Source organism: Cibotium barometz, chromosome 18 (genome assembly GCF_041138505.1).
Source record: "Cibotium barometz isolate CiBa-2024 chromosome 18, ASM4113850v1, whole genome shotgun sequence".
In the NCBI taxonomy this organism is placed as follows: Eukaryota; Viridiplantae; Streptophyta; class Polypodiopsida; order Cyatheales; family Cibotiaceae; genus Cibotium; species Cibotium barometz.
In genome coordinates, this window is record NC_141063.1 from 8528742 (window position 1) to 8555579 (window position 26838).

The 26838-nt window shown below is 46.4% G+C and overlaps 1 protein-coding gene across 2 annotated transcripts; it reads left to right on the forward strand.

Annotated features, from left to right (window-relative positions):
- The first annotated feature begins 77 nt into the window (after window positions 1–77).
- LOC147628881 (glutamate--tRNA ligase, cytoplasmic-like) lies at window positions 78–26838 on the forward strand. 2 transcript variants are annotated; one of them, XM_086812053.1, is made up of 7 exons: window positions 78–288; window positions 447–613; window positions 886–973; window positions 12771–12924; window positions 24562–25652; window positions 25757–26224; window positions 26315–26838. In XM_086812053.1, the coding sequence occupies exons 2-7, from the start codon at window positions 465–467 to the stop codon at window positions 26546–26548; spliced, it is 2184 nt and encodes a 727-aa protein (XP_086668179.1). In that variant the 5' UTR covers window positions 78–288; window positions 447–464; the 3' UTR covers window positions 26549–26838. The 2 variants fall into 2 exon arrangements, with proteins under 2 accessions (XP_086668179.1, XP_086668178.1); XM_086812052.1 differs by lacking the exon at window positions 78–288 and having other exon boundaries at window positions 296–613.

Sequence of the window (26838 nt, forward strand, 5' to 3'; positions counted from 1 at the left end):
AATAATTTTGTACAATCATTGTTTAATTAAAAATGAAATGTTTGTATTGAAAAAGATGTGAGGAAATTGGAATGCTTATATTTTTTAAAAAAGGGAGAGGAAATTACCTGCTATTACTTTCCAGTAACCCTCCACCTTTTAGAGAGGCAGCTCTTTACAGACTAGCAGGCACAGCTTAGATTGTCCGCCCACTACTTCGCCAGATGTTGGTCAATAGTGTCTGATTTATCAAGTTTATTGCCTACCTCGACCTTTTTTCAGCTGTGCGCTTGAGGTCATCTCCACGGGGTAAGCTTGGGTTAAGTTTTGCATGTGCTGTGATTTGTCAAAACCAGTATCATCATCAGCAGCCACAGTTTGTCGAAGTCAGCTGCGAGAACACGCATATTTGTTGGCTTTTTGGTGGGAAAACAGGGAAATTTGCCTGTTTTTTGATGTTTTTGCAGGGGGTTCTGACGAAAGGGATGGGGAAGAAAGAAGACTTGACTCTTTTCCATTCTCCTGATGGTATCCCCCTTGCAGTCATCGCAGCAGCGGCAGCGGCAGGTTTCTCGCTTGCTTCAAACCCTTCTCTTGCAAGTGGTGCTGTTCCATTTCTCTCTTTCCCCTTAGGGTGAGGTCTTTCTACCACTGTTGTATTTTTGTAATGAAGATCTTTCTCCCATCATTGATCAAGAAATGGCAAGGTGAGGGCGACGGTTAGGGTTACCGTTTGTAGAAATTTTGTTCTGATGCCCAGCATTTGTATCAGGAAGGTTCGGTTAAGGCTAGCGTTCAGTTAGGTGTAGGATTAAGGTTTGCAGGAAAGGTTTCCTGAGAATAAGTAAAAGTAGGTTTGGTCGATGGTTGTGTGCTTTTTATAAGCTTTTCTTTGGTTTGCTACAGGGAGAAGTTGCATGGTGCCAGCACTTTGCTCAGGTACTTCGGTAGAGTAGGTGGATTCTATGGCAAAGATCCAATATCTGCTGCTCAGGTTTGATCTAGTTTGCTATTTTTATAATGCATACATTCTCCTTCAAAACATTTTTTTGTTATGGCACGCTTACAATTGAAGCAACTAGCCAGGTATTGTAGTGATAGGGCCAGGGTGCTTCCCATTCTTTTTTAGGCATGGTCTAGTAGGAATGATAAAGAATGAATAATGAGAAACGCTAAGTTTGCCAGCTACTACTATTGTGTGGGTTTGGTCACGACTCTCGAGAGCTGAGTATGACGAGTTGCAGAAAGGTTCAAGGACCTTTAAGGAGGACCTAGCCTGCTCATTTCCCAGCCTTAGCTACATGGGAGCGCCCCCATGCATGAGGCCAGGCCAACACCTAATCCTTACCCAAGCCACCAAAGGCCAGCATGCAGGCTTAAGGCTTGAGCCAAAACAGGGCCTGATCTGGGTCTTAACTCCTTGGGTCTCAATCCTTACGGAGGTATCCATTAATGAGCGTAAATCTTCGCTTATATAGATGTGAGGTGAGGGTGTACTCAGCTTTTACACTAGCCAAATTTCTAGTACTTACTAGTATGCAATCAGCTTTTAAGTATTTTGCATAACCTTATCGGTACTGCTAGTTTTTTGGGGGCATAACACATAGCTAGTTGCCTTTGAGACCTCTGTGAATTGTGATTGTTTGTTTGCAGATATAAAGCAAGCCAAAGTGTCCTTTGGCCACTCTCCTTAGTTGTTTTCCTTGCATCGTCTCCTCCACATTGCTAGCCTTCCTTCTTTTTTTGTGGAAAGTAGAGAGTTTGAGGTAACTCTTGACAAAAAATGAAAGGATACTGTATTTAGTTTAGGACTGCTGATTGTGAGAACATAGAGATGCCGGTTAAAAACTTGCACTCACTCACTTGAACCATTGTCGGCTGAAATTGTGCATTCACAACACATGCAACATGGGCTGTAATTTTCTATTGGTGCAGGTATTCTGCTCTTTCTCATGCTACTCATGCCCCCTAGTGTGCTTGTGATGGAGAAGTTAGGGTGAGAATGCACCAATGCATGTTGAGGGTCCAGTCATGCCTCATACTTCCAGGGCACATGTTTCTTTGCTGTTTGAATTACCAATTACCTTTTGTTTCCAAAATGATGCCAGTTACAGGGCTGTCCAAATGGACACGCACACAAGAAAACATATTGAGATGCATGCTAATGCATCAAAGTCTCGTGACTTCAAAGCTGGAGACAAATCTGTTAAGTTTGATACATATTATGGAGAATATGATGTATTAAAGACACTTGCTTTTATTACCCAATTGATATTGCCTTCAGTGAGATGAGGATTTCACTAAAAAATCCATGAACTGGCATGTAAGTATGTTTATGAAAGGTATTGCTGCACATTGGTGGCTTATTGAGAAGCTCTTCCCAAATCATGATTCATGGTAGACCATGGAAAGAGTTCAAGCAAAGGTTTTATACCCAGTTCTTGCTCTCAATGCATTAAATGAGATAACAATGAAGTGGGATTGGATGAAGCAGAATGAAGTGGAAATGGTGAATGCATATGTGCATAAGTTTTGGGAAGTGCTTTTGGAGGTGTCTCCATTTATGCATGTTCCAGAAGCGGAAAGGAAGAGAAGGTTCAATTGGGATTACAACCCATGTACAAAGCGGGACTACAAATGTATTCTCGTCACACCTAACAACAACTAATTGCAGTCACCACCGAGTAATTGGAACTTAAGTTGAGTCGATCCAACAAGGCTGAACCCTCATTCCAAGGTAGAGAGGGCTGTCCCAAGCGTGCAAATTAGTTAATAGCCACCTAGTCAAAAATGATCCAGGAGCAGCTCGCTTTGTTTATGTTTCACGATTGTGCAACTGAGAACTTTGTATCTACACAAGTGGCCGGTGCTTTGGGTATGTGAAGCAAGAGCTGCCTTTGTCGGTAATTAGTGTAGGTTACGCTAATCATTTGCAAGTTATCCATGCACATTCAATACTATTTGGATCATGAAAAATTTCTTGTAGCGCCTTTGAATGGTTGTGATGTATTACTTGGAAAGCCTTGGCACATACGCATTGATTCGCGCAAGGCTTACAAGACCAATAAGATCACCTTCATGCATAAAGACTGAGAGCATGTGATTGATGTTGGTGAAGAGGATGATACTATTCCCATTGTATCTCATGTACAAATTAAGAAAGTAATGAAAAAAGGATTTTTCTGCGTACTTGAATTTTGTACGGGATCGTGTTGACGAAACGAATGTGCATGTAAATACTCTTAGTAACGATAAGCTGAAATTTTTGCAAGAGTACAATGATTCTTTTGTTGATGAGTGACCAAATGAGTTGCAATCCGTACATTCGAAAGATCATCGCATTCATCTTGTGTCGGGGTAGCTTACCACCTAATAGGCTAACCTATCGTATAAGTGCATCCCAAAGAGAGGAGATCGTGAAGTAAGTAAATGTTCTTGAGAAGGGTTTGGTTAAACCAAGCTCTTTGCTCTCTTGGTTCAAAAGAAGGATGGATCTTTTTGTATATGTGGATTATAGAGCTTTGAATAAGGTCACTATCAAGAATCGGTTTTCGATCCCATGCATAGACAACATTCTTGACAAGTTGGATGGATTGTCATGTTTTAGCTGAATTAATCTCAAGAGTGGATATCATTAAGTGCATGTAGTGTTTGAAGATGTATATATAACCTCTTTTAGGACAACATTTGGGCTCTTGTTATGTCCTTTGGTCTTACGAATGCCCCAGCTACATTCAATAGAATGATGGGCATGTTCCGTGGGTACAAGAAATTGAGAGGTGTCTTCTTTGATGACATCTTAGTCTTCTCAAAGACCTAAGAAGAGCATAGAGCTTATTTGATTATTGTTTTTGAAGAACTCCGTAAGCATAAACTCTTCATAAATGCAAAGAAGAGCGAGTTCTTTTTGCCAGAGACACTATCTTGGGCATGTTGTTTCCAAAGAGAGATTGATCTTGCAAAGATTGACACAATTTGGAATTGGCTTGAACTAAGATCGATGCATGAGATCTATAGTTTTCTTAGGCTATGCTTTTACTACCGTAGGTTCATTCAGTAGTCCGCATAGGTTGCTTTTCCTTTGCATGACTTGACGAAGAAGGCGGCTGTATTTAAATGGGCTGATGTTGAGAGAGGTGCATTCCTCAAATTGAAAGATGCACCTACACGTGTCTAGTGGTGATCATTCCGGATTTACAAAAGCCATTCAGTCTGGAATTGATGCATCTAGAAACTGCATAGGAGGTGTCGTAAATTAAGAGGAACATGTTGTGGCTTACGAGAGCCGTAGACTGCATGATGTATAGCTCTCTTGGGATTTGTGAGAAAGAGCTCTTGGCTGTAATTCATGCACTAACCATATGGAAACATTACTTTCTTGGAGCTGATTTCACTGCAAAGATAGATCATCAGAGTTTGAGGTATTTTCTTACCCAAACTAAATTGTTAGAGAAGCATATGAGGATGACCAACTTTCTCTCTATGTTTCATTTTCAGATCTTGCACACCCCAAGAAAGAAGAATGTAGTGGCAGATGCATTGTCACGAAAGCCGTATGTAGCAGCTATCTCGGTTGCCTCTCATAGAGATGTGTCTACCATTCGTGATTTGTACCACATGGATGCTGATTTTGTCACTATTTGGTCTGATTTGATGTACATTTGATCACTCGTAGTGTGCAATTTAGGAATATGAAAGAACGGATGTGGGCATTGACTCCATCCCATAACTATGCCTGAGCTCCCGTTCCTTCCGTATAGAGGGTAACTCCCCGTCTTCCAACTCCGGCCGTGAAACACCAACTACAATGAAATCAGCTAAGTCATAAGACTCCAAAATGGACTCCATCATTATCTTCCATATCGCGTGGTGGTTCCCATCCAACTATTTGTCCATTGGGAATGTGGGGAGTGTTGGGATCTTCACATGCTTCTCAGCCATCTCAAGCAAGTCTGCCATCTCAAGGTCTTGTGAAGGGAGGGTGGGTGGGAAAAAAGAAGAAGGGGCTGCAAATAATATGCAAGGTGGCTGTCCAACGTTGATGGCTGCCTTCTACCCAATCTCCAAGTCCCGAACAGCCCAAGCAATCTCCAATCAGCACCTCAAATCAGCAAACCCTCGATGTCCACTGTCTCCAAGCTTCAAGCCACCTGGGGCTCTGATACCATGTCAGAATGCACAGCATCAGGAGTGCTCATGACTAGCAAAACCCTGGTCGGCTAGGTCCCAAGAGTCGGCCAGGTCTGCAGATGACAAGTCGGGTAGCATTACCGAGTCGGCCAGCAAAAGGAGACAACGGACAGTCCAACCACACCCAGAAAAATGGGAAAAATAAATGGAGAGTGAGGAAAAATGGGGGAACACCAAAACTGGGCAGGCACACCCACAACAGAGGCCCTGGTGTAATATACAGACAGGAGATGATTGCTAACACTGTCAACCAGCTCATAAAGGGAACGTGTTTTTGTCGGTTGCAGCAAAAGAAGGATTATTTGTCCAAGGACCTGGTTGACAGTAGGTTGGTCAATCCATGAGGGTTCCCAAGGCCTATATAAAGGTACACTTTGCTCATGGTAGATTCATTCACTCCCTAGGGAGTAGAATCACTAGTCTAGGACTCTTTTGGGTCAAATAACCTTTTGAGGAGCAACCAAAGGTTTGCTAAGACAATTCATGCTCATGGATCTTTGGACAAACACAAAGCCAGATTGGTTGGGAAGGGGTACTCTCAGATTGAGGGTGTGGATTATAAGGAAACTTGTACTGCTGTTATACCACTATCCAAATAGTTCTTGCTCTTTCTACTCATGAGTATGGGCCAATTTACCAAATGGATGTCAAGTCTGCCTTTCTTAATGGTGACTTGCATGAGGAGGTGTATGTTGAACAACCTCAAGGTTTTCAGGTTCTTAGACATGAGGGTAAGGTGTACAGATTGCACAAAGCCCTTTATGGTTTGAAATAGGCATCCAAGGCATGATATGATAAGATTGATGCATTCTTTCTTTCCCTTGGATTCCAAAGATGCTTTGCAGACAGCAATCTCTATATCTTTGCTCAGGATGCTTTGTTCTGCTTGATTGTCTTATATGTTGATGATTTATTGATCACTGGCTCACATTCTCTTGGATATTATAATTTGAGTTATTACTTACAAGTACTATCAACCAAAAATTTACAATTAATAAAAAGAATCTCACTCTTGGATATTATAATTTGAGTTATTACTTACAAGTACTATCAACCTCAAGGGGCGGGGCATCACTTCCCGCGCAACCAGCCGATCTAATTTGGAGCCCTAGATGCACACACTCACAAAACCAAGTACCACAACAGGGGGTACCTCCCTTTCCAAACAATGGTTAGTATTGAGCAATGAATAGATGTCGGGATAGGCCCCAACAGTAATCCGCACGGTCAGCAATAGAGAGAACACCCTACACACGGTTGTTAGCTAACCTTGCAAAGGAGACGAAGTTGTGTTATGTGCACATTATATGTGCATATACTAGGAGGCTAACCCACCCTAGGCATGTGAACATGGGAGCATCGGAACATGCTCTAGTGGGGCAAGGGTCAGGTCTAACCTTGGGTTTAGGTAAAGGTCAGGCAACCAAGGGTCACACATGGAAAAGGAGAGTCAAGAGTCACTTGAGGGCCCTCCTATATAATAGGGGCATGGGGCACACTCAAGGGATGTTCTCTTGTGCACAGCATTGTGTCTACTCTCTTACCATTTCAAGCTAGAGATAAGTGCTCCTAGAGTGTGTCAGAATACGCAGCGGAGATGATGACCAGATCTGGGAACACGAGCAAAAAACGCAGGCAGAAAAACAGCACAAGAGAAAGAGAGATGTAGGCGTGTAACTCTGCTCTGATATACACAAGAAGATCCCGAATATGATACAAAGAGTAGTGGGGAGCATGGGGCATATTTATATGCCCCATAGATGCAGTCGGCCTGTGCTAGAGGCCCTCCACGACTGCACAAGGCAGTCGGCCAGCAGTAGTAGCCTCCACGACTGAAGAACCAAGTCGGCCAGCCACCAGCACCTACACGACTGTGTAAAACAGGTCGGCCAGCCATGGGGTGCAGTCGGCCAGCCCCATGGGCTCCTGCCAACCATCTGGCATCCATCCACACCACGGAAAAATGGAAAAAAATAGGGAAAAAATGCGGGGAGTGAGGAAAAATGATAAAACACCTCATAAAGGCGGGCACACCCACAACAAAGGCCCTGGTGTATAAATCTAGACAGGAGATGACTTCTAACACCCCCTCTCAGCTCCTGGCTGTGAAACCAACCACTGGGAGCTGGGGTGCCGCCTGAGCAAATCCTGAGAGAGCGACTTCGTGAAGAGGTCCACCGTACTGTCCTCCGTCGAACAGAACTCCAGCAAGATGTCATCAGCAACGATCTGTTCACGAACAAAGTGCCTCTGGATGACCATGGGTTCCTCCAGTGGAAGCCCAAACCTGCAATGCAACCTCTGCATCTTCACCACCTCACAAACAGCATCACAAACAGCCCGGTACTCTGTCTCTGTTCTCGACAAGGCAAAAGATGACTGTCTCCAACTGCTCCGTGAAACTGCTCCTGGGCCTGAAGTAGATCGCCTCGTGTCCGGATCTCCTCCCCAAACTGAGTCACTCCAACCGTGGAGTCGGACTCCATCTAACAACCCCCCTCCTGTGTACAAGAGTCCCTGATCGTTAGCATGCCGCAGAAACCACAGGAAACGCAATCCTGCCTCCCAAAGAGTCATCCGCAACCATGAGCTCAACTGCCTCATCAGGAAGCTCCCGTCCACAAGGATCAACACCTGTTACGGTGCACAAACAAGTCCTGGAAGCCTGATGAAACTTGTCAACCACCCCCTCTGAATCCGGAACCACAAAGCCTAGAGAAACCACCTCCTTCTGCAAGTAAGCACCTGCCTGGCTTTCCGAAAGGTCCCCGTGGAAAGAACATCCTCATCTACTGGAGGTTCTATGTCCCGAACACTACGAGACATCAGAGCATAAGTGACCTGTTCAGCTTCCTCTGATTGATGAACACAAGAACTACCAACATCAGTACTGGAAAGTTCCTGCCAACTATTGCAATCTACTGGCAAGCTATCCACCATCTGGTACCGGAAAGCCCGCACCTGCAGCGTATCCACACTTGAGTGGCCATTACCAGACTGCCACTCATCACAAACCTGAGGACCTGGGAGAGAGAGTGCTGAAAGCCTGTAAACTCCATTCTCCACTCCGCCTTCCCAAACCACTTGGCCTGTTGCTTTGTCCCGGAGAGCAACAAAATGCTCATCAAACTCCACCCGTACGCCAGTCTTGCAAACCTGATGCACTGACAACAGATGAAAACCAAGGGCCGGAACATACAACACCTGGGAGGAATGCTTCCCCCCTCTGCCACCATCGGGAACTATCTCCATCCTGCCCTCACTGTGAACTGGGATAGTGGACGTATCACCAGTAAGAATATGACCAGAACACCTGAAGAGATCCTGTAAACCGGAACGGGAAGGAGTCATGTCCCTGGAAGCACCACTATCGAGAATCCACTCCCGAGTATCCGTTGCGGAGAGTCCTCCAATCTCCTCCCTGCCTGAAGAAAATGAAACATCGGTGTCCATCACCTCCAAGTGCACAAAAGCCGGAGTCTTCATGATTGCTGCTGAGGAGTCATCACCCTTCTCGGTCTTCCGCTTGGGACACTGCCTCCAGTAATGGCCTTTCTCGCCACAATCATTACAGGTCCTCTCTGCCTTCAGTTTCTCGCGGTCAGCGTCGGACTGCTTCTCATAAGACTTCTCCGATGAAGCCTTCCCTTTGCCCGAGTTACGGCCTTTCGACCGTTGGCCAGTAAAGGCCTCCGAACCTCCACCCTGAGGAGGGTTCGTGAATTGTTCCTCCTGGTCCAGGACCATGGGCACAAGCTCCTCCCACGTGATGGTGCTGAGCCTGCCACTGGTAATCAACGAGGAGTAAAATGCTGAGTATTGAGAGGGCAAGTGTGAGAGCAACGTTATGGCCATGTCCTCTGACGATATCTCCTTCCCAGCCTGAAGAACTTCCTGCTGAAGAGCCTGCAGCTTGTTAATATGCTCCCGCATCGTTGACGACTTTGCAGGGTTCATAACCCGCGTCTGTACTTCCAAGGAAATCCTCTTCATGGGCGATACCCTATTGTAAAGAGAGGCCAAATGCTGCCATATACCTCTGGCCAGCGTCATATGCTTTACATGATTGATTACCTACGGTGTGCAGTTGAGAAAGATAAACAAACGGACCCTGGCGTTGACACGATCCCACATCTGTGTCTGAGCCTCCCAGTCCTTTCGGATCGACGGTAACTCCCCTTCCTCTACTTCCGGCCGTGGAACCCCAACAACGACGAAATCAGTGAGGTCGTAAGACTCCATAACAGATTCCATCATAACCTTCCATATGCTGTAGTTGCTCCCGTCCAACTGACGGTCCACCGGGAACGTGGGGAGTGTCGGGATCTTCACATGCCTCTCGGCCATCTCAAACAGATCTGCCATTGCGGGGATGTACTCTGAAAAGGGTGGGTGGGTGGGAACAAAGAAGAACTAATACTTGCAGGTGGCTATCCAGCAAATCAGCCCGCCGTCCTCTTGCTTCTCCTCTTCCTGAACAGTCCCAAACAGTCCACCAATCAGCCACAAAACAGTCCCCCTCTTGCTCACACAAATCCTCAGACCTATCTAGAGCCTAGGGCTCTGATACCATGTCAGAATACGCAGCGGAGATGATGACCAGACCTGGGAACACGAGCAAAAACGCAGGCAGAAAAACAGCACAAGAGAGAGAGAGATGTAGGCGTGTAACTCTGCTCTGATATACACAAGAAGATCCTGAATATGATACAAAGAGTAGTGGGGAGCATGGGGCATATTTATATGCCCCATAGATGCGGTCGGCCTGTGCTAGAGGCCCTCCACGACTGCACAAGGCAGTCGGCCAGCAGTAGTAGCCTCCACGACTGAAGAACCAAGTCGGCCAGCCACCAGCACCTACACGACTGTGTAAAACAGGTCGGCCAGCCATGGGGTGCAGTCGGCCAGCCCCATGGGCTCCTGCCAACCATGTGGCATCCATCCACACCACGGAAAAATGGGAAAAAATAGGGGAAAAATGCGGGGAGTGAGGAAAAATGATAAAACACCTCATAAGGGCGGGCACACCCACAACAAAGGCCCTGGTGTATAAATCTAGACAGGAGATGACTTCTAACAGAGTGGTCATATCTATTGGTGGTATGGGACGCTAAGGTAAGATATGTGATACTTCATTGTATTTATGTGTGCACCCTTGGGCTCGGGGGTGGTTGGGTTGATAAGTATATGCATGGTTATTAGCTAGAGAGTACGTATGGTATCATACCGTACAGTATTCCGTACGATAAGCCATCGTACGCCGTACGGAAACAACTCTAGATGGAGGTCTATTAGTCTTCTAATGGAGTGTTTCTTAGCCATTACAAATATTTGCAGTAGCTCCTGGAGACATTTGGAATGACCGAGTGCCGTCCAATTTCTAATTTTCTTGTCCGATGGATCCTAACTCCAAGCTCTCCCGTGATGACCCCTCTCCGCTCTTTGAGGAGAGTACACAGTATCGGAGGCTTGTTGGTTCTCTTATTTATTTGACTTACACCAGGCTTGACATTTCTTACAGAGTCCAACGTTTTCAATTAGTTTTCTTCCGCTCCTTGACATTCTCATTGGCAGGCCGGTCTGAGGGTTCTCCGATACTTATTTGGTACCTTGGACTTTGGTCTCTCTTTCAGAGGAGGCACTGGGCTTGTTGGATACTCTAATGCATAGTCACAGGGGACGGAAGGGACGGACTGTTGGAACGGAGGGACGCCGAGTCGGGACGGTTCAGGAACGGGGACGGCAGGGGACGGTCGGACGTCCCCCTGGAGGCGTCCCTCACAAGGGACGGTGAAGGGGACGGCAGTAGGAACGGGGACGGCAGTGGGGGGACCGCAGGGAGCCATTCTGTGCAGTTAGACTGGTTTCTTTTGCCCGTTTCTAGCCGTTTGCGGGGCCGTTTCTAGCCGTTTGCCTTGGCTGTTTGGCTTGGCCGTTTGGGGAGGCCTTGGGCCTTTGAGGCTTGGACCTTGAGGCTTGGGCCTTGGGCCTTACGCATGGAGTTTAGCGTAAACGGCCCTTTGGGCCGGGGGCCGGACCCCGTGCAGAGAGGGGCTCACACCCCCCTCCGCACCTTCCCCCAAGTAGGCTGGTGTGAAACTGCGCGCCGCAACGGACCCAAAATTTACAGCCCATATGCAGTAGGTGTATATACTATAATAACTCACCGCATATGCATGTAGCCTGGTTGGCAGTGTGCCAACCTTCTCCAGAATCGTCTCATGCTATCTGGCCAAAGTACTTCCAAAGTAGAATAAGTGTAGAGTAGAAAAACTAAAAAAAAAGGTATTTTTTGAGTGCCGTTCCCGTCCCGGTTCCCTACCTATGGCCGTCCCCCGTCCCCGTCCCCGTCCCCGTCCCCCGTTATCGTCCCCCGTTCCTTGTGACTATGCTCTAATGTTGATTGGGTAGGTGATTAGGATACTCGATGATCCACTTCTGGTTATTGCTTCACTCTTGGTTCCGGTCTTATTTCCTTTAGATCCAAGAAGTAGTTTCATTATCTTCTATTGAGGCTGAGTACCGTGCTTATCTGGATACCTGTTGTGAGTTATGGTTGTTCCAGATGTTGAGCAATCTTCATGTACTCTCGGATTCTCCAATCTGTATTCTTATGGTCAGTCAGAGTGCCTTGGCGTTGGCTCGAACTTCATCCTTTCATGGTAGGACCAAACATATTGAGGTCCACTTTCACTTTGTTTGTGAGCTGGTCGTTGATGGCATCATTACATTGGAGTATTGTCCTTCTCAGAACAACGTTATTTATCTCTTCACCAAACCTCTTTCTCGAGATACTATTGATCAGCTCCTTTACCCGTATGGGAGTCGGACCTCCATGTTGGAGCTGAGAGAAGGTGTTGGACATTCTAACATGTCATCTCCAGTTCTCTTTTACTCCTTTTTACCTTGATATTTATTTGATGTCATTAGGGAATTTTCTGATATTTTTAAGGTCATTTTAGGCATTTTTATCAGTCGTGGACATTTGTCCTCTAGTCCTACAGGCCGATTGGCTCTACAGATATGTATATAAGCATGGACATTGTTCATTCATAATTCATTCGATACATTTCAGTTTCTGGCTCAAGTGTTGGATCTCTCTTGGCTCTCTACTCTCTCTTGTGTGATCTCTATTTGCTTCTACGTCATATTCACATATTCCCACAAGACATGTACACCTTTTTGTAGTATATGAATATACTGAAACTCATACTCGTTCCTTATCTTTTTGCCCTAGAATGTGATAAATATTCTGGATTTATTGAGCTTCCTCAAGATGGCGCACAGAAGACTCTGTAGCTCTGGGGGCTGGATGGTTTTTAGATAGCTTGAAGAGTGTCTGTTGCATGAATTGTAGCATTGCTAGCATGCTCTACTCTCCAAAGGTCTGTACTTAAGAGCAATGATAGTCTCTGTTTGTCAATCGCTTAGGTTAGCTTAGCAACTGATCTATGCAAGCAATTAACTTAGCTTCCATTTTGTGAGTTTAATTTCCTGATTGCTTTATGCTTTTGTTCAGCTTGAATTTTGTAGCTTCTAAAGCAGTGTCTTCTCTTCCTTCTGAAGACCAAGTGATTCAGAATTGTTTTCCATTTGGGCAGGTGGATGAATGGGTTGATTACTCCCCAGCCCTTTCAGTTGGAGCAGCTTTTGAGAAGGCATGTGCACACGTTGACAGTTATTTGACGTCACACACTTTTCTGGTTTGCAACAGCCTCAGCATTGCAGACATTGTCATTTTGGCAGGCCTTGCCGGTACTTTGTCAACATATGTTTTCTTCCTTGTGGGTTGATCAGAATAGTGATCTTGTAGGCACATTCATTCATGTGAAGGAGTTTTTGAGATTTGATTGCAGGAATTGTGCCATATGAATGCGCAAGCAGCATGGTTTTGTTTTTGGCTTGTAACTAAGCTGTTAGTTTGAAAGAACATGCAGGCTATACTTGAGAGAGAGAGAGAGAGAGAGAGAGAGAGAGAGTACTAAATGTCTCGCGCGAATGACTGAAAGGGTTGATGAGACTAAGAATGAGTCAATATGATCCATGGATAACAGCATGTCAGAAATATGAAAAAAAGAAACGTCTGTGTAAGGAAAAATGGCTCCCATGTACTACGCTGTCCTCCCCACATGTAGTGCCTTAACAACATTTTCAACTTTTAAAAGCAATGTATGATAAGTGCTTTAGAGGGTATAAGGAAGAAAATTCGCAATCAAGAAACCCCTTTTAACTGACTCTTTGAGGAAAAGCCAAAGGGTATGGCAAGATGGTCACAAAAGGCTGGACACAGGATATGGCATCGCAGCAAGAAGAAGCAATTTGGGTGGAAACGAAGGATCCAAGAGCTGGGAATCAGGACAATGTTCTCAGGCCTTGGCTTAGCACAAAGCTTTATGGTCTTTCATGGTATAGGACACCAAAGCTAGCTTATCCCAATGTTGGTCTAGCCAGGGTGCTCCCCATCTGGTTCAAAGGTGAGCTTGCCAGCTCTTCCAGTAAGGTCCACAAACTAAAGAGTCATCGAGATTTACAGGCCAAAGCTGGTTGAGAGATCGTTGTAGGCACACATACGTAGCCCTAATCCCTCTTCTATTTATTTCAAGTTGGGAGGCCCAACATCCAAGCACTCATAAAAACAAACCTCTTGCTTACTCTGTTCACCTAGTGTATCCCCTTGACAACCAAAAAATACACATACAAGAAGCAAGGTGAATGTGAAATAGCATGGGTGGTGAGGCAACAACTTGAGAAAATAATATGTTATCAGGTACCTTATACTTGAATTTCAATATTAAAGAATAAAAGAAGGAAAACACTGTCAGAATATGCAGCGGAGATGATGACCAGATCTGGGAACACACGAGCAAAACGCAATGCAGAAAATAACAGCATAAGAGAGAGAGAGATAGAGGCGTGTAACTCTGCTCTATATACACAAAGGAAGAATCCTGGAATGATACAAAATGGAATGGGGGCCATGGGGCCATTTTATATGGCCCCAAATACCCAGTTGGTTGTGCTAAAGGCAGCCGACTGGCCCTGAACCTCCACGACCACCAAATACACCCAGTCGGCCAGCTGTCCTGAGTCGGCCTGAACAGATATGGGGTCGGGTACTTGAAGGTACAGTCGGCCAAAACATAGATCAGTCGGCCAGCTCAAAGGCCCTCCCGCCAACACAAGGAAGCCACCCAAGCCATAGAAAAAATAGGAAAAATGGGGAAACAATATGGAGAGTGGGGAAAAATGAGAAAACATCTAATAAGGGCAGGCACACCCACAACAGAGGCCCTGGTGTATATGTATAGAGAGGAGATGACTTCTAACACCCCCTCTCAGCTCCTGGCTGTGAAACCAACCACAGGGAGCTGGGGTGCCGCTTGAGCAAATCCTGAGATAGCGACTTTGTGAAGAGGTCCACCGTACTGTCCTCCGTCGAACAGAACTCTAGCAAGATGTCATCAACAACGATCTGTTCACGAACAGAGTGCCTCTGGATGACCATGGGTTCCTCCAGTGGAAAGCCCAATCCTGTGCTGAAAGCTTGTAAACTCCATTCTCCACTCCGCCTTCCCAAACCACCTGGCCTGTTGCTTTGTCCCGGAGAGCAACAAAATGCTCATCAAACTCCACCCGTACGCCAGTCTTGCAAACCTGATGCACTGACAACAGATGAAAACCAAGTGACGGAACATACAACACTTGGGAGGAATGCTTCCCCCCTCTGCCATCGGGAACTATCTCCATCCTGCCCTCACTGTGAACTGGGATAGTGGATGTATCCCCAGTAAGAATGTGACCAGAATACTTGCAGAGATCCTGTAAATCTGAACGGGAAGGAGTCATGTGCCTGGAAGCACCACTGTCTAGAATCCACTCCCGAGTATTCGTTGCGGAGAATCCTCCAACCTCCTCCCTACCTGAAGAAAATGAAACATCGGTGTCCATCACTTCCAGGTGCACAAAAGCCGGAGTCTTCATGATTGCTGTTGAGGAATCTTCACCCTTCTCGGTCTTCCGCTTGGGACACTGCCTCCAATAGTGTCCTTTCTCGCCACAATCATTACAGGTCCTCTCTGCCTTTAGTTTCTCGCGGTCAGTAACGGACTTCTTCTCAGAAGACTTCTCCGATGAAGCCTTTCCTTTGCCCGTGTTACGGCCTTTCGACCGTTGGCCAGTTAAGGCCTCTGAACCTCCACCGTGAGGAGGGTTCGTGAATCGTTCCTCCTGGTCCAAGACCATGGGCACAAGCTCCTCCCACGTGATGGTGCTGAGCCTGCCACTGGTAATCAAAGACCAGTAAAATGCTGAGTACTGAGAGGGCAAGTGTGACAGCAACGTTATGGCCATGTCCTCTGAGGATATCTCCTTCCCAGCCTGAAGAACTTCCTGCTGAAGAGCCTGTCAGAATACGCAGCGGAGATGATGACCAGATCTGGGAACACGAGCAAAAACGCAGGCAGAAAAAACAGCACAAGAGAAAGAGAGATGTAGGCGTGTAACTCTGCTCTGATATACACAAGAAGATCCCGAATATGATACAAATAGTGGTATGGGGCTGGGGGCCTATATATATGCCCCCACATCAGCAGTCGGCCTGCTGTAGGGCAGCCGACTGGACACAGGAACCTCCACGACTGGATAATCACAGTCGGCCAGCATCAGAATGGGTCGGCCAGCACCAGTAGAGTCCCACGACTCATGCACTGCAGTCGGCCATGTCACAGATGCAGTCGGCCAGGCTTAGGGTCCTCCTGCCCACAACTAGACTGCCTCCCATGCCACAGAAAAATGGAAAAAAATAGGAAAAAAATACGGGGAGTGAGGAAAAATGATAAAACACCTGATAAGGGCGGGCACACCCACAACAAAGGCCCTGGTGTATAAATCTAGACAGGAGATGACTTCTAACACCCCCTCTCAGCTCCTGGCTGTGTAACCAACCACTGGGAGCTGGGGTGCCGCCTGAGCAAATCCTGAGAGAGCGACTTCGTGAAGAGGTCCACCGTACTGTCCTCTGTCGAACAGAACTCTAGCAAGATGTCATCAGCAACGATCTGTTCACGAACAAAGTGCCTCTGGATGACCATGGGTTCCTCTAGTGGAAGCCCAAACTTGCAATGTAGCCTCCTCCTGCTCCGTAAAACTGCTCCTGGGCTCTCCTCGTGTCCGGATCTCCTCCCCAAACTGAGTCACTCCAACTGTGGAGTCGGACTCCATCCAACAATCCCCCTCCTGTGTACAAGAGTCCCTTATCCTTCGCATGCCGCAGAAACCACAGGAAACGCAATCCTGCCTCCCTAAGAGACATCTGCAACCATGAGCTCAACTGCCTCATCAGGAAGCTCTCGTCCAATCTGGTGTCCATTAACCAGATCAATGAACCATACTGCTTCTGAGTCACAGAGACATCACACTGCTCACAAGGATCAACACCTGTTACGGTGCACAAACAAGTCCTGGAAACCTGATGAAACCTGTCAACCACCCCCTCTGAATCCGGAACCACAAAGCCTGGAGAAACCACCTCCTTCTGCAAGTAAGCACCTGCCACCTGCCTGGCTGTCCGAAAGGTCCGCGTGGGAAGAACATTCTTTTGCAGCTGATGAATATGTTCGTGACTTGGATGTATCCTTTGGTCAGGTGCGGACAGCCATTGCAAGATCTCAGGATAAGCATAAAATGGCTGCTGACAAGCATAGGAGGGATATGGAAGTCAAAGAAGGTGATTGGGTTTTGCTGAAATTTGAGAAGGCTAGGCTTCGGAAGAGGCCAGGACGAGAAGGATCATATCCTAAGCTTTCTGCTCGTTATTATGGACCCTTCAAGGTGATTCAGAAGATCAATGAAGTGTCATACAGGCTTGCTTTACCTAGTCACTGGAAGATTCACAATGCTTTTCATGTGAGTCTATTTCGGAAATATGTGGGGCCAGATCCTGATGATCCTGTCACAGAAGATCTGCCAGAGATTGAAGAGCTTGAGGAAATCCTCCAGCCAGAACAGATTGTTTTCCACAAGGAGAGAAAGCTACTTGCAGGAAAGCGTTCCAGGAGATACCTTGTGAAGTTTAAGAATTATTTGCCTATTGATGCCAAGTGGGTAAATGAGGACTATTTTGTTGACTACCCACAGTTGTTTGCAGGCATATCTTGAGGCTTTTCAGTTGAGGACAACTCTTTAGAAGCCCGAGGGGATGTCACCAATTGGCCGACCATTTGGTCCATCTCCAGATTTTGAGTCTCGTTCACTTGAGGTCAGGCCGGTGTCTCATGTGAAGAGGCCAGTATTTTGCTGACATGGACGGGAGCCAGACTGGTGCCACCCGTGTGTTAGCAGGATGGTGTCGTATGGACGGGAGCCAGACTGGTGCCACCCGTGTATGACCTGGATTGTGTTCGACCCATGGGATTGTCACGCCATGGAAGAGCCAGTATTCGTGCCGTGTCTTGCCTATGGGGTCACTCCATAGGGAGGCTCGTGCCTCGAACTTTGTCTTACCTATGGGACTGTCACTCCATAGGAAGACCAGGTTTTTATGTTTTATGTCGTGCCATTTTTGTGCCGACAGATATTTTGTACTTGTTCCATGAACGGGAGATATGTCCATGTTACTATTTGCACATGCACACATGTTTTGCATGTTTGAAACTGTTTTCACATGACATGTATTTTTGTGTTTGCCTGCTTGATGTGTTACTTACTGAGCGGGGACGCGTGCCAGTGAGTCGTGAAGTCTGCTGTGTCTTCTGACAAGTTTTGGTGCATGTGAACAGGTGGTTAGTATATTGCACATGTTAATTTAATACCTTAATCTCTAACCTTTTGATTTATAAGGTCTTTTGTTCACACTCACTTAAATGTGGGCACCCCCTTTGGGCACCCACTTAGGGGCCAAGGTGGGGAGCCCCACTTAAGTGTGTGTGGGAGTGGGCATGGTCACCTACCACACCCCTTTGGAACTGGCCACCCACATGCAAGCGTGGGGGGCCCAGCCAAATCACTATTTGTTTTCTCCCTCTCCAACCTTAATAAAAGAAGCCCCACGACCACCCTTGGGGATATGATTTTGTGCGCCTCCATCACCTTCCGTTCTTGCTGCGCTCCATCGCTTGCTGTCGGCTGAGCAAAATTCAAAGGCAGCTGTGCTCTGCAATCAGCCGGCGCATGTTCTTGAGTGATGCTTCCTCCTCCATCGTTGTTGGCGGCTCTATAGGCTATAGGTGGTTGCGCTAGTCCTTCAACGGGCGCTGTACTCTCTGCACTGCAGGCTGTGTACTCTCTCTCCCAGGCTGCTGCGTATCTGTATGACCAGGCAGCGACTCTACACGAACTGCTGCGTTACTGCTCATACAGTCGACTGTATGCTGCGCAGGCTGCTGTGTATCCTCCTCCAACCGGCGGCTATACTCTGCAAACTGGTGGCTATTTCCCTTTCCTCTCACAGGCGGCTGTGCCCCCAGCGGCTGTGCCCCCAGCAGGTGGCTACGCCTATCACATACCTTTTTCCTTCTCTGCAGGTGACGGCTGTACCCTGTATACAAGCACACCCTATTTCTTCTCCCTCAGGCGACTGTACCCTACATGTATGGGTGCTGTTCCTTCTGTCGGTAGCTGTGTTCCTACAACAAGACTTTACCTCTACTAAGGTGGCTACTCCATCTCCCTTTTTGGCAAGAGGTTGCACTTCCTTTCCATAGGCGGCGTCTTCCGTCTTCAAGTGGCTACAATTGGTGTTTCTCTCAAATAACTGCACACATGGGTATTGGATTTCCTTCTGCCATCCACAAGTAAGTGAATTTTCAGATTTAAATAAAGTACTTTGTGTTAAGTCTGATAAGGGATTCATTCCTCTCGGTAACACCCGTTCGGTGCCGGGTAGTCCAAGCTCTATTGGAGAACCTCGGTCCAAAGGTGCTGAGATCTTTAGAGCCAGGCGTTAGTACGAGAGCGCCTGTTTGTGCGTGGTCTCGGAACACCAGTGAGGCGCTCTTCGCGGAGTCCAGTGAAAGCACAGGACCGTAGAGATTGGACCACGCTAGTGGTCGTTTTGCTTTGAGTATCTACTTCAAACGTCGACTTCGAGCATATTTGTTTGGTACTGTATTCATATGTACATGGACATCATCCGGTTCTTGGAACCCATGGAGCATTGTATTTGTTAAATACTCCCAATAAATATATCATATATTGAGGGGGGGTCGGCCCGTTCTGGCCCCAGTGCTGGTGTCCATCTTTCCATTTCATTTTCATTTCAATTTCAAGTTGTATTAAGTTGTCCATTTCAAATTGTGGTATAAAGTTGTGCTATTACGCGTGTGGGTGTCCAACGGAGTCTTCCCACTTGACAGGATCGGTTTCAGTTGCTGCCCGTTGGTTTTGCTTGTTCTCTCTATGTACATCATTGAGTTTTCATGTGTGCACGTGTGCTTGCGCACGCGCGCGTGTGGACATCTCTAATGGATAAACACGGTACTGAGTACTAGCAGCCTCAGCCAGGATCGTAGTAACATAAAAACGCGTTTCGTCCTGTCGAAACGTGGCGAAACGTTTCTGTCACGAAACAGGACGAAACAAGAGCATCGAAACAATGTTTCGTCCAAATGTTTCGCCTAGGTCAAAAAAAACGAGCGAAAGTTTTTTTTCCACAGACGTTTTTTTCTAATGTTTCTTCGTGCATCCCGGCTGCCCATCGATTTCCATTTCTCCTCCCTATTTACTGCCGTTCGCGCATCCCAACTGCAGCCATCTCTCGCTTTTCTCCTCCACGCGCCGCCTCTTCGCTCCTTTGAGCCCTTCGCATCTTCTCCTCCACGCCTCCTCTTTCTTTTCCCTTCTCTTCTTTCTCTCTTCTATCCACATACTCAGCCTGGCTAGAGACAGCGTTCTCGGTGTATGCCCCAGAACAGGTGGTATGATGAGGAGTGTAGAGCGACAAGACCCGACTGCAGCGGGAGGTTGCTTTGGGAGTCACTACTCACCGACAATCACGTATTGCCTTCCAGCGCCTTGTGCGAAGGAAGAAGCGGGCCTTCCTTGCTCAGCTAGAGCAGGAATTATACCAGCTGTTCTTGAGCCAGGATTCGAGGGAGGCTTGGCGTTTGTTTCATGAGTCCTCCCCTGCTTTGGCCATCACTTCTACAGAGGTCTGGGGTAGCTATGCAGCATCTCTATATACAGTTCCTGGACAGATACCTTTTCCTGACCCGCCAGCACCATGCCCACAGACATGTACTTTCTTTACCGCAGAGATGGTAAGGAAGGCCATTGATAGGATGAAGACTGGGAGAGCATATGATCATGATGGATTGGTTGCTGAGCACTTTATTCATGTGAGAGACATGCTGGCAGAGCTTCTAGCAGTGATGTTCAATCGTGCTATGTGTGAAGGCTTACCTGAGACTTGGAGTAGGTCCACCATCGTGCCTATCTTCAAGTCAGGGGACCCTATGGAGCCAGGGAATTATCGCACTATTATGATTGGTCACACACTAGCACGATTGTATGCATCCATTCTTGAGTAGCAGTTGAGTAGATGGGTAGAGAGAGAGGGCATTCGAGCAGAGGGACAGGCAGGGTTCAGGAGAGGTTTCTCTACTCTTGACCACATCTTGACTCTGCGGGCCATTCTTGAGGAGGGCAGGTCGCATGGGCGACGGATTTATTGTAGCTTTGTGGACTTCCGCAAAGCATTTGATACAGTGCCCAGAGCCAGATTGATAAGGCGATTACAGGAGATGGGGGTACCCACAGAGCTCATATGGGGGATTATGGCTTTATATAGATCAGTTGTTGCAGGACAGGTACGCACCCCAGAGGGGGTCTCTACTTTGGTTCACTCCACTATAGGAGTGAAGCAAGGTTGCCCGTTATCTCCTTCATTGTTTGGTATGTATGTGGATGAGGTTTCTGACTACATTGAGAGATTGGGGGACAGAGGAGCCCAGCTTCTAGCAGGAACATGGATCCCACTATTGTTATATGCTGATGATATTGTGTTGATCTCTGACTCCCCTGAGGGTATGCAGCGTCATCTGGATGCTTTACATGAGTTTGCACATGATAGTGGATTGTCTGTCAACCTTGGCAAAACCAAGGTTATGGTGTTTAACACCACGCCACAGTGGGTTAGGCGATCAGCTCCCACATTTACATATGGGGAGGAGATTGTGGAGTATACAGATGCATATACATATCTTGGGGTAGTATTCAGTGGGCCAGTGTTTTCGATGAGGAGAGCAGCAGAGACTAGATTGACTAGAGCACATGCAGCCCTGGGTGGTTTGGAGAGGATGTGTTCGCAGGTTCAGTTTCAGGAACCTCGAACGAAACTTTGGCTTTTGGACACTCTAGTGACATCAGCTATGCTTTATGGAGTGCAGATATGGGGACCTTCAGTGGGCCATCACAGCGCAGGCGGATGGAGAGGTATGGAGAGGCCTTTGGTATCTATGATTGCTAGGATGATTAGAGCCAAGGCCGTGGTACCTCATGAGATTATTCGAGCAGAGCTGGCGGCTGCCCCTCTGGTGATTGAGGCTCTTACGAGATCAGTCTCCTACATACATGGCTTGTGGGATCTCCCCCGAGACAGATATGCACGCCTCGCCCTTGAGTCCTCCCGACAGTTAGCTTTACAGGGAGACACGGCTTGTTGGTATGGACAGATGACATCTTGGTTCCAGGCACATGGTTTTAGCATGGACAGATTGCTTCCCTTCCAGTATTCTCTGGATGCACCCTCTCTCACTCTCACACTGACAGAGATTACCAGACTCATCCGTCAGAATTTAGTTCAGCTGGACATTAGGAGGACATGGATACAGCCGACAGAGGAGCTGGGCACGAAGATGGCTTTCTACAGAGAGCATTTTCTTCAGCTCACAGCAGATGGTTTTGTGATCAGACCTGGTTACATGGATGTACACTTGTCTCATGCAGTACGATGTGCTATTGGTCAGATTCGCACATCCTCACACCAGCTTGAGATTGAGATTGGCCAATATAGAGGTATACCAGCTGAGGCCAGGATATGCCGAGTATGCCATGGGGAGCCAGAGACAGAGCTACATTATATATGCCATTGTACTGCATACTATGAGATACGTGGTCGTTTCCACTGTTTATTCAGAGAGGGTTTTGGACCACTTTCCAGAGTCATGGGGTACCAGGACCAGAGGTGTTTGGGATTGTTCTTGCTTGAGCTGCGGAGATATAGAGATAGCCTGCTTAGGCGCACAGAGAGCCAGACTCAGAGGCACATTACAGACTTCTTTAGTTCAGCCATCACTGCGCCAGATGGACCACAGCAGCAGCAGGACATGGATACCGCCCACACCAGCGGTACACTGATTGATCGTGCGATTGAGCTTGGGTGGTCCAGACGCCCACGACTACGGAGGAGGGCATCCCAGCATAGACGGAGGTTGCAGCGGCGGATTAGGATTATTCTTGCGAGACATGCGGGACACCCAGTCAGGGTGCTGACCACAGAGGATATTGAGGAGATCCGCCAGCGTCCGATGCAGCACATATTATGAGATGGAGGCACCTCCATAGTGTACCCTCCCGCCCCATATGATATTGTATCCCCTCACTGTACTCCACTCACCTCCATAGCGTACCCCCCCCCCCCCCCCCCCCCTCACTATATTCACACCCTATAAGGGTTTTTGTTTACCTTCCAGTTCTAGTTTCATTTTCTAGGTGCCAGTAGTATCATCTTTATTTTTCATTTTCTGGTTTTTTATCTAGACATTGTATCAGATCCACCATGATGTAACTTTTTGGTCTCATAGGTCATTATGGCCTTTTGAAGACGTTAATATAACATTTCATTTCATTTCATTTTCTCCTCCACGGTCCAACCACCCCTGCTCTTTCCTTCTCCTTTTTGTCTCCTTTTCTTACCTTGTCACCTCCTTCCCTTTTCTCCTCTTCCCTTCCAACTTGTTTATTTCCTCCTCCAAGAACACCCCCATTTTGGTACTGGTTGGAGCTAGACAGATCTGCATTGCATTCTTTTATACCCTGCGCATATAGGTTGCATACTGAGCCTCTAGCAGTAGTGCTCCATCTATCACACCCCCCACTAGCTCAATACTTTCATAGTTTACTTCAAGTTCATTTTGTCCTTTTTTTTTTTGGACATCTAGAAGACATTGACAGTTGTACATTGATTTGTCTCATAGGTCGAGTTCGGCCTCTAGTAGACGTTAATACAGCTTTCTTTCTTTCTTTCTCCTATTCTTACCCAAATTTTGGAAATACCAAAAAATCTACTTCCAAAATCATGAATTTCATACCCCATCTCCCAAAATCACGAATTTCACATTATCTCCCCCAATCTCTCATTAATTTGGGCATTTTCATGCTAATTTTCTGAAATTTCAGATTTCATCTGAAATTTTCAGCCTTCAATTGCAAGTCCCAACCCTTCCCCATCATGGCTCCTTGCAAATCCCCTAATACGCGTGACATTTGGGGGGACTCGGTGCTCATTCACAAGTATGGGACATTCGGCACAAAATGTGTTTTAGCTGAAGAAAGTGTTTTGAACCTGTTGCCTTTCTTTTATGTTCAAGTTGATTTGTATACGTATATAAGAAGTGTTCAAGTTGATTTGGTATATGTTATAAATTTAGTATATGTATACAAGAAATGTCATTTCGAAACCTTTGCGTTTCGTCCCAAACAGGCGAAACGAAACGAAACGACGAAACGGACGAAACGTTTCATGTTACTATGGCTAGGATGCAGGCTAGTGCTCGAGCAAAGCCAATCAAATGTAGCAAAAGCAAGAACACATGACGTCATCATTTTAGACTGCATGTTGCTACATTCAAATTTCGTGCAAAATCTCTCTCTCTCTCTCTCTCTCTCTCTCCCCCCCCCCTCTCTCTCTCTCTCACACACACACACACACACACACACACATCAAGGTGGATATATCTTTTGTTGGGGCTGAGAAGTGGGGAAGGGTGGGGTTTTTCATCGATTTCATAGCCCTTCTCTTGTCTGCATGCCCAGTGGATTTGTGCTCAAGGTGGACTTTCAACCTGTATACACAATCCATGCCCTGGAATGAGACGTGGTACATGGCTGGCAGTAACCACTCCATTCTAGTTATTGGGGATCTTGTGCAGAGGCAAAATATTCACCATCCTACAAGGAGGATCTGTAACCAACATTTTAGGAGGTATTGAAGTGATTGAGTGCCGTCTTCTTGGAAATTGGTAGTGAGTACTGCTTTGAAAAATGCTCCTTGTGTTGCATAAATATATCACATGAAGTGTTATGTTGTTTCTTACTGCATGTTACTCGTGATAGTGCTTATATTTTGTATTTCTCAAGTGTTTGATGTGATCATCTGATTGCTTCCACTCTTGACAGGCTCTGGGCAGAGATGGGAAAGTTTACGGAAGTCCACAAAATTTCCACATCTTGCACGGTGGTATAACTCATTATTGAATGAATATAAAGAAATCTTTGATGTCTTTTCCAGACATGTCTCAAAGAAAGGCTCTGGTAGAGTTGATGGAAATACAAACAAGGACATGGAGAAAGCTCCAGTCAAGGGTGAGAAGGAGAAAGTGGAAGGATCTTTTGAAATTGACCTGCCAGATGCTGAAATGGGAAAAGTATGCACTAGGTTTCCGCCGGAGCCAAGCGGCTACCTGCATATAGGGCATGCCAAGGCAGCCCTGCTGAATCAGTACTTTGCTCAGAAATACAATGGGCGGATTATTGTTCGGTTTGATGACACGAATCCTGCAAAAGAGAATAATGAGTTTGTTGAGAGTATTGTTACAGATCTTGAGACCTTGGGAGTCAAGGGTGATGCGGTGACATACACTTCTGACTACTTTCCAGAATTGATGAAAATGGCAGAGAAATTGATTCAGGAAGGCAAGGCCTATGTGGATGACACTCCACGGGAGCAGATGCGGAAGGAGAGAATGGATGGTATTGAATCCAAGTGCAGGAACCAAACAGTGGAAGAAAACATAGCTCTGTGGAAGGAAATGATTGCTGGAACTGAAAGGGGAGCACAGTGTTGTCTGCGAGGAAAGCTTGATATGCAAGCTGTAAACAAATCTTTGCGTGATCCTGTGTATTACAGGTGCAATCCTGTGGCCCATCACAGGGTAGGTGAGAAGTACAAGGTGTATCCTACATATGATTTTGCATGCCCGTATGTAGATAGTATTGAGGGAGTTACACATGCCCTTCGATCAAGTGAATATCACGATCGTCAGGAGCAATACTATAGAGTGCTAGAGGATATGGGATTACGCAAAGTCCATGTATGGGATTTTAGCAGGTTGAATATGACTTACACTCTATTAAGCAAAAGGAAACTGCAATGGTTTGTAGACAATGGAAAGGTGGATGGTTGGGATGACCCTAGGTTTCCTACAGTGCGGGGTATCCTGAGAAGAGGTTTGACAGTTGAAGCATTGAGGCAATTTATTTTGTCCCAGGTATGCTCTTTCTTGTTATGTATTCAATCTATTTTTACATGTTTGATAATGCTTTTCTTGTCCTGAAGACTGACAGTCCTAGTTATGGAATCTGTCTCATGTAGGGAGCTTCCAAGAATCTGAATCTGATGGAGTGGGACAAGCTATGGACTATAAACAAGAAGATCATTGATCCTGTTTGTCCACGACACACAGCTGTTGTGAAAGATGGATGTGTGCTCTTTTTGCTGAAAAATGCTCCTGACCAACCATTTGTCCGTATAATTCCAAGGCACAAGAAGTTTGAAGGAGCAGGCAAAAAGGCAACAACGTTTACCAAACAGATTTGGCTGGAAGCTGCTGATGCAGCAGCTGTGTCAGAAGGAGAGGAGGTGACTCTCATGGACTGGGGAAACGCCATAGTAGAAATGGTGCAGAAGGATGGCAATGGAAGTGTGGTTGGTTTGGAGGGAAGACTACATTTGGAAGGATCTGTGAAGACCACAAAGCTAAAGCTTACGTGGTTACCTGAGTTCCCCGAGCTTATGAATCTCTCTTTGATTGAACTGGACTACCTTATTACCAAGAAAAAGGTAGCACATGTTGCTTACTGATAAGTTGTTTTCAACACCGCTAGGTTGCTTGCAGCTAATTATGCTAAGTGGGAGGTACCTGTTTTGCAGTTGGAGGAAGAGGATGACTTCGTCTCAGTTCTGAACCCGACAACCCGATGGGAGATCCAAGCCCTGGGTGATGCCAACATGCGGAACCTCAAGCGAGGTGAGATCATTCAGCTAGAGAGGAAAGGCTACTACATATGTGACGCACCCTATATACGGCCATCAAAACCAATCTGCCTTCTTGCAATTCCTGATGGGAGGCAGCGGCCGCCTCCTGGAGAGCTAGCTCCAAAATGATATCTAAATATCAGTTCTGTTGGACAAAGCATGCTACACAAAAAGCTGTATGTCCATAACGCAATACTAGGGGAATTTTGTTGCTACATTTGGTAGCCATGGACCGGCAGCAAGTTTGGGTGCCATATTTTGCATCAAAATGTTAGATGATATTTGAACACATTATCAGTGTTTTGTATCAACTATGTATGAGAGCCTAACAACATAGGTTGATGCTTCATGATTCACTCACCATTTTTGGATATGACCTTTGGAAGGCAATTATAAGCTTTTTAAATCCTTAACAATCA

Coding starts and splice junctions, on each gene's coding strand:
- LOC147628881 (XM_086812052.1), top strand. CDS start 435: ATGTTTTTGCAGGGGGTTCTGACGAAAGGGATGGGGAAGAAAGAAGAC. Junction 12,925..24,561: donor CATTTTGGCAGGCCTTGCCG/GTACTTTGTCAA, acceptor CACTCTTGACAG/GCTCTGGGCAGAGATGGGAA. Junction 26,225..26,314: donor ACCTTATTACCAAGAAAAAG/GTAGCACATGTT, acceptor CCTGTTTTGCAG/TTGGAGGAAGAGGATGACTT.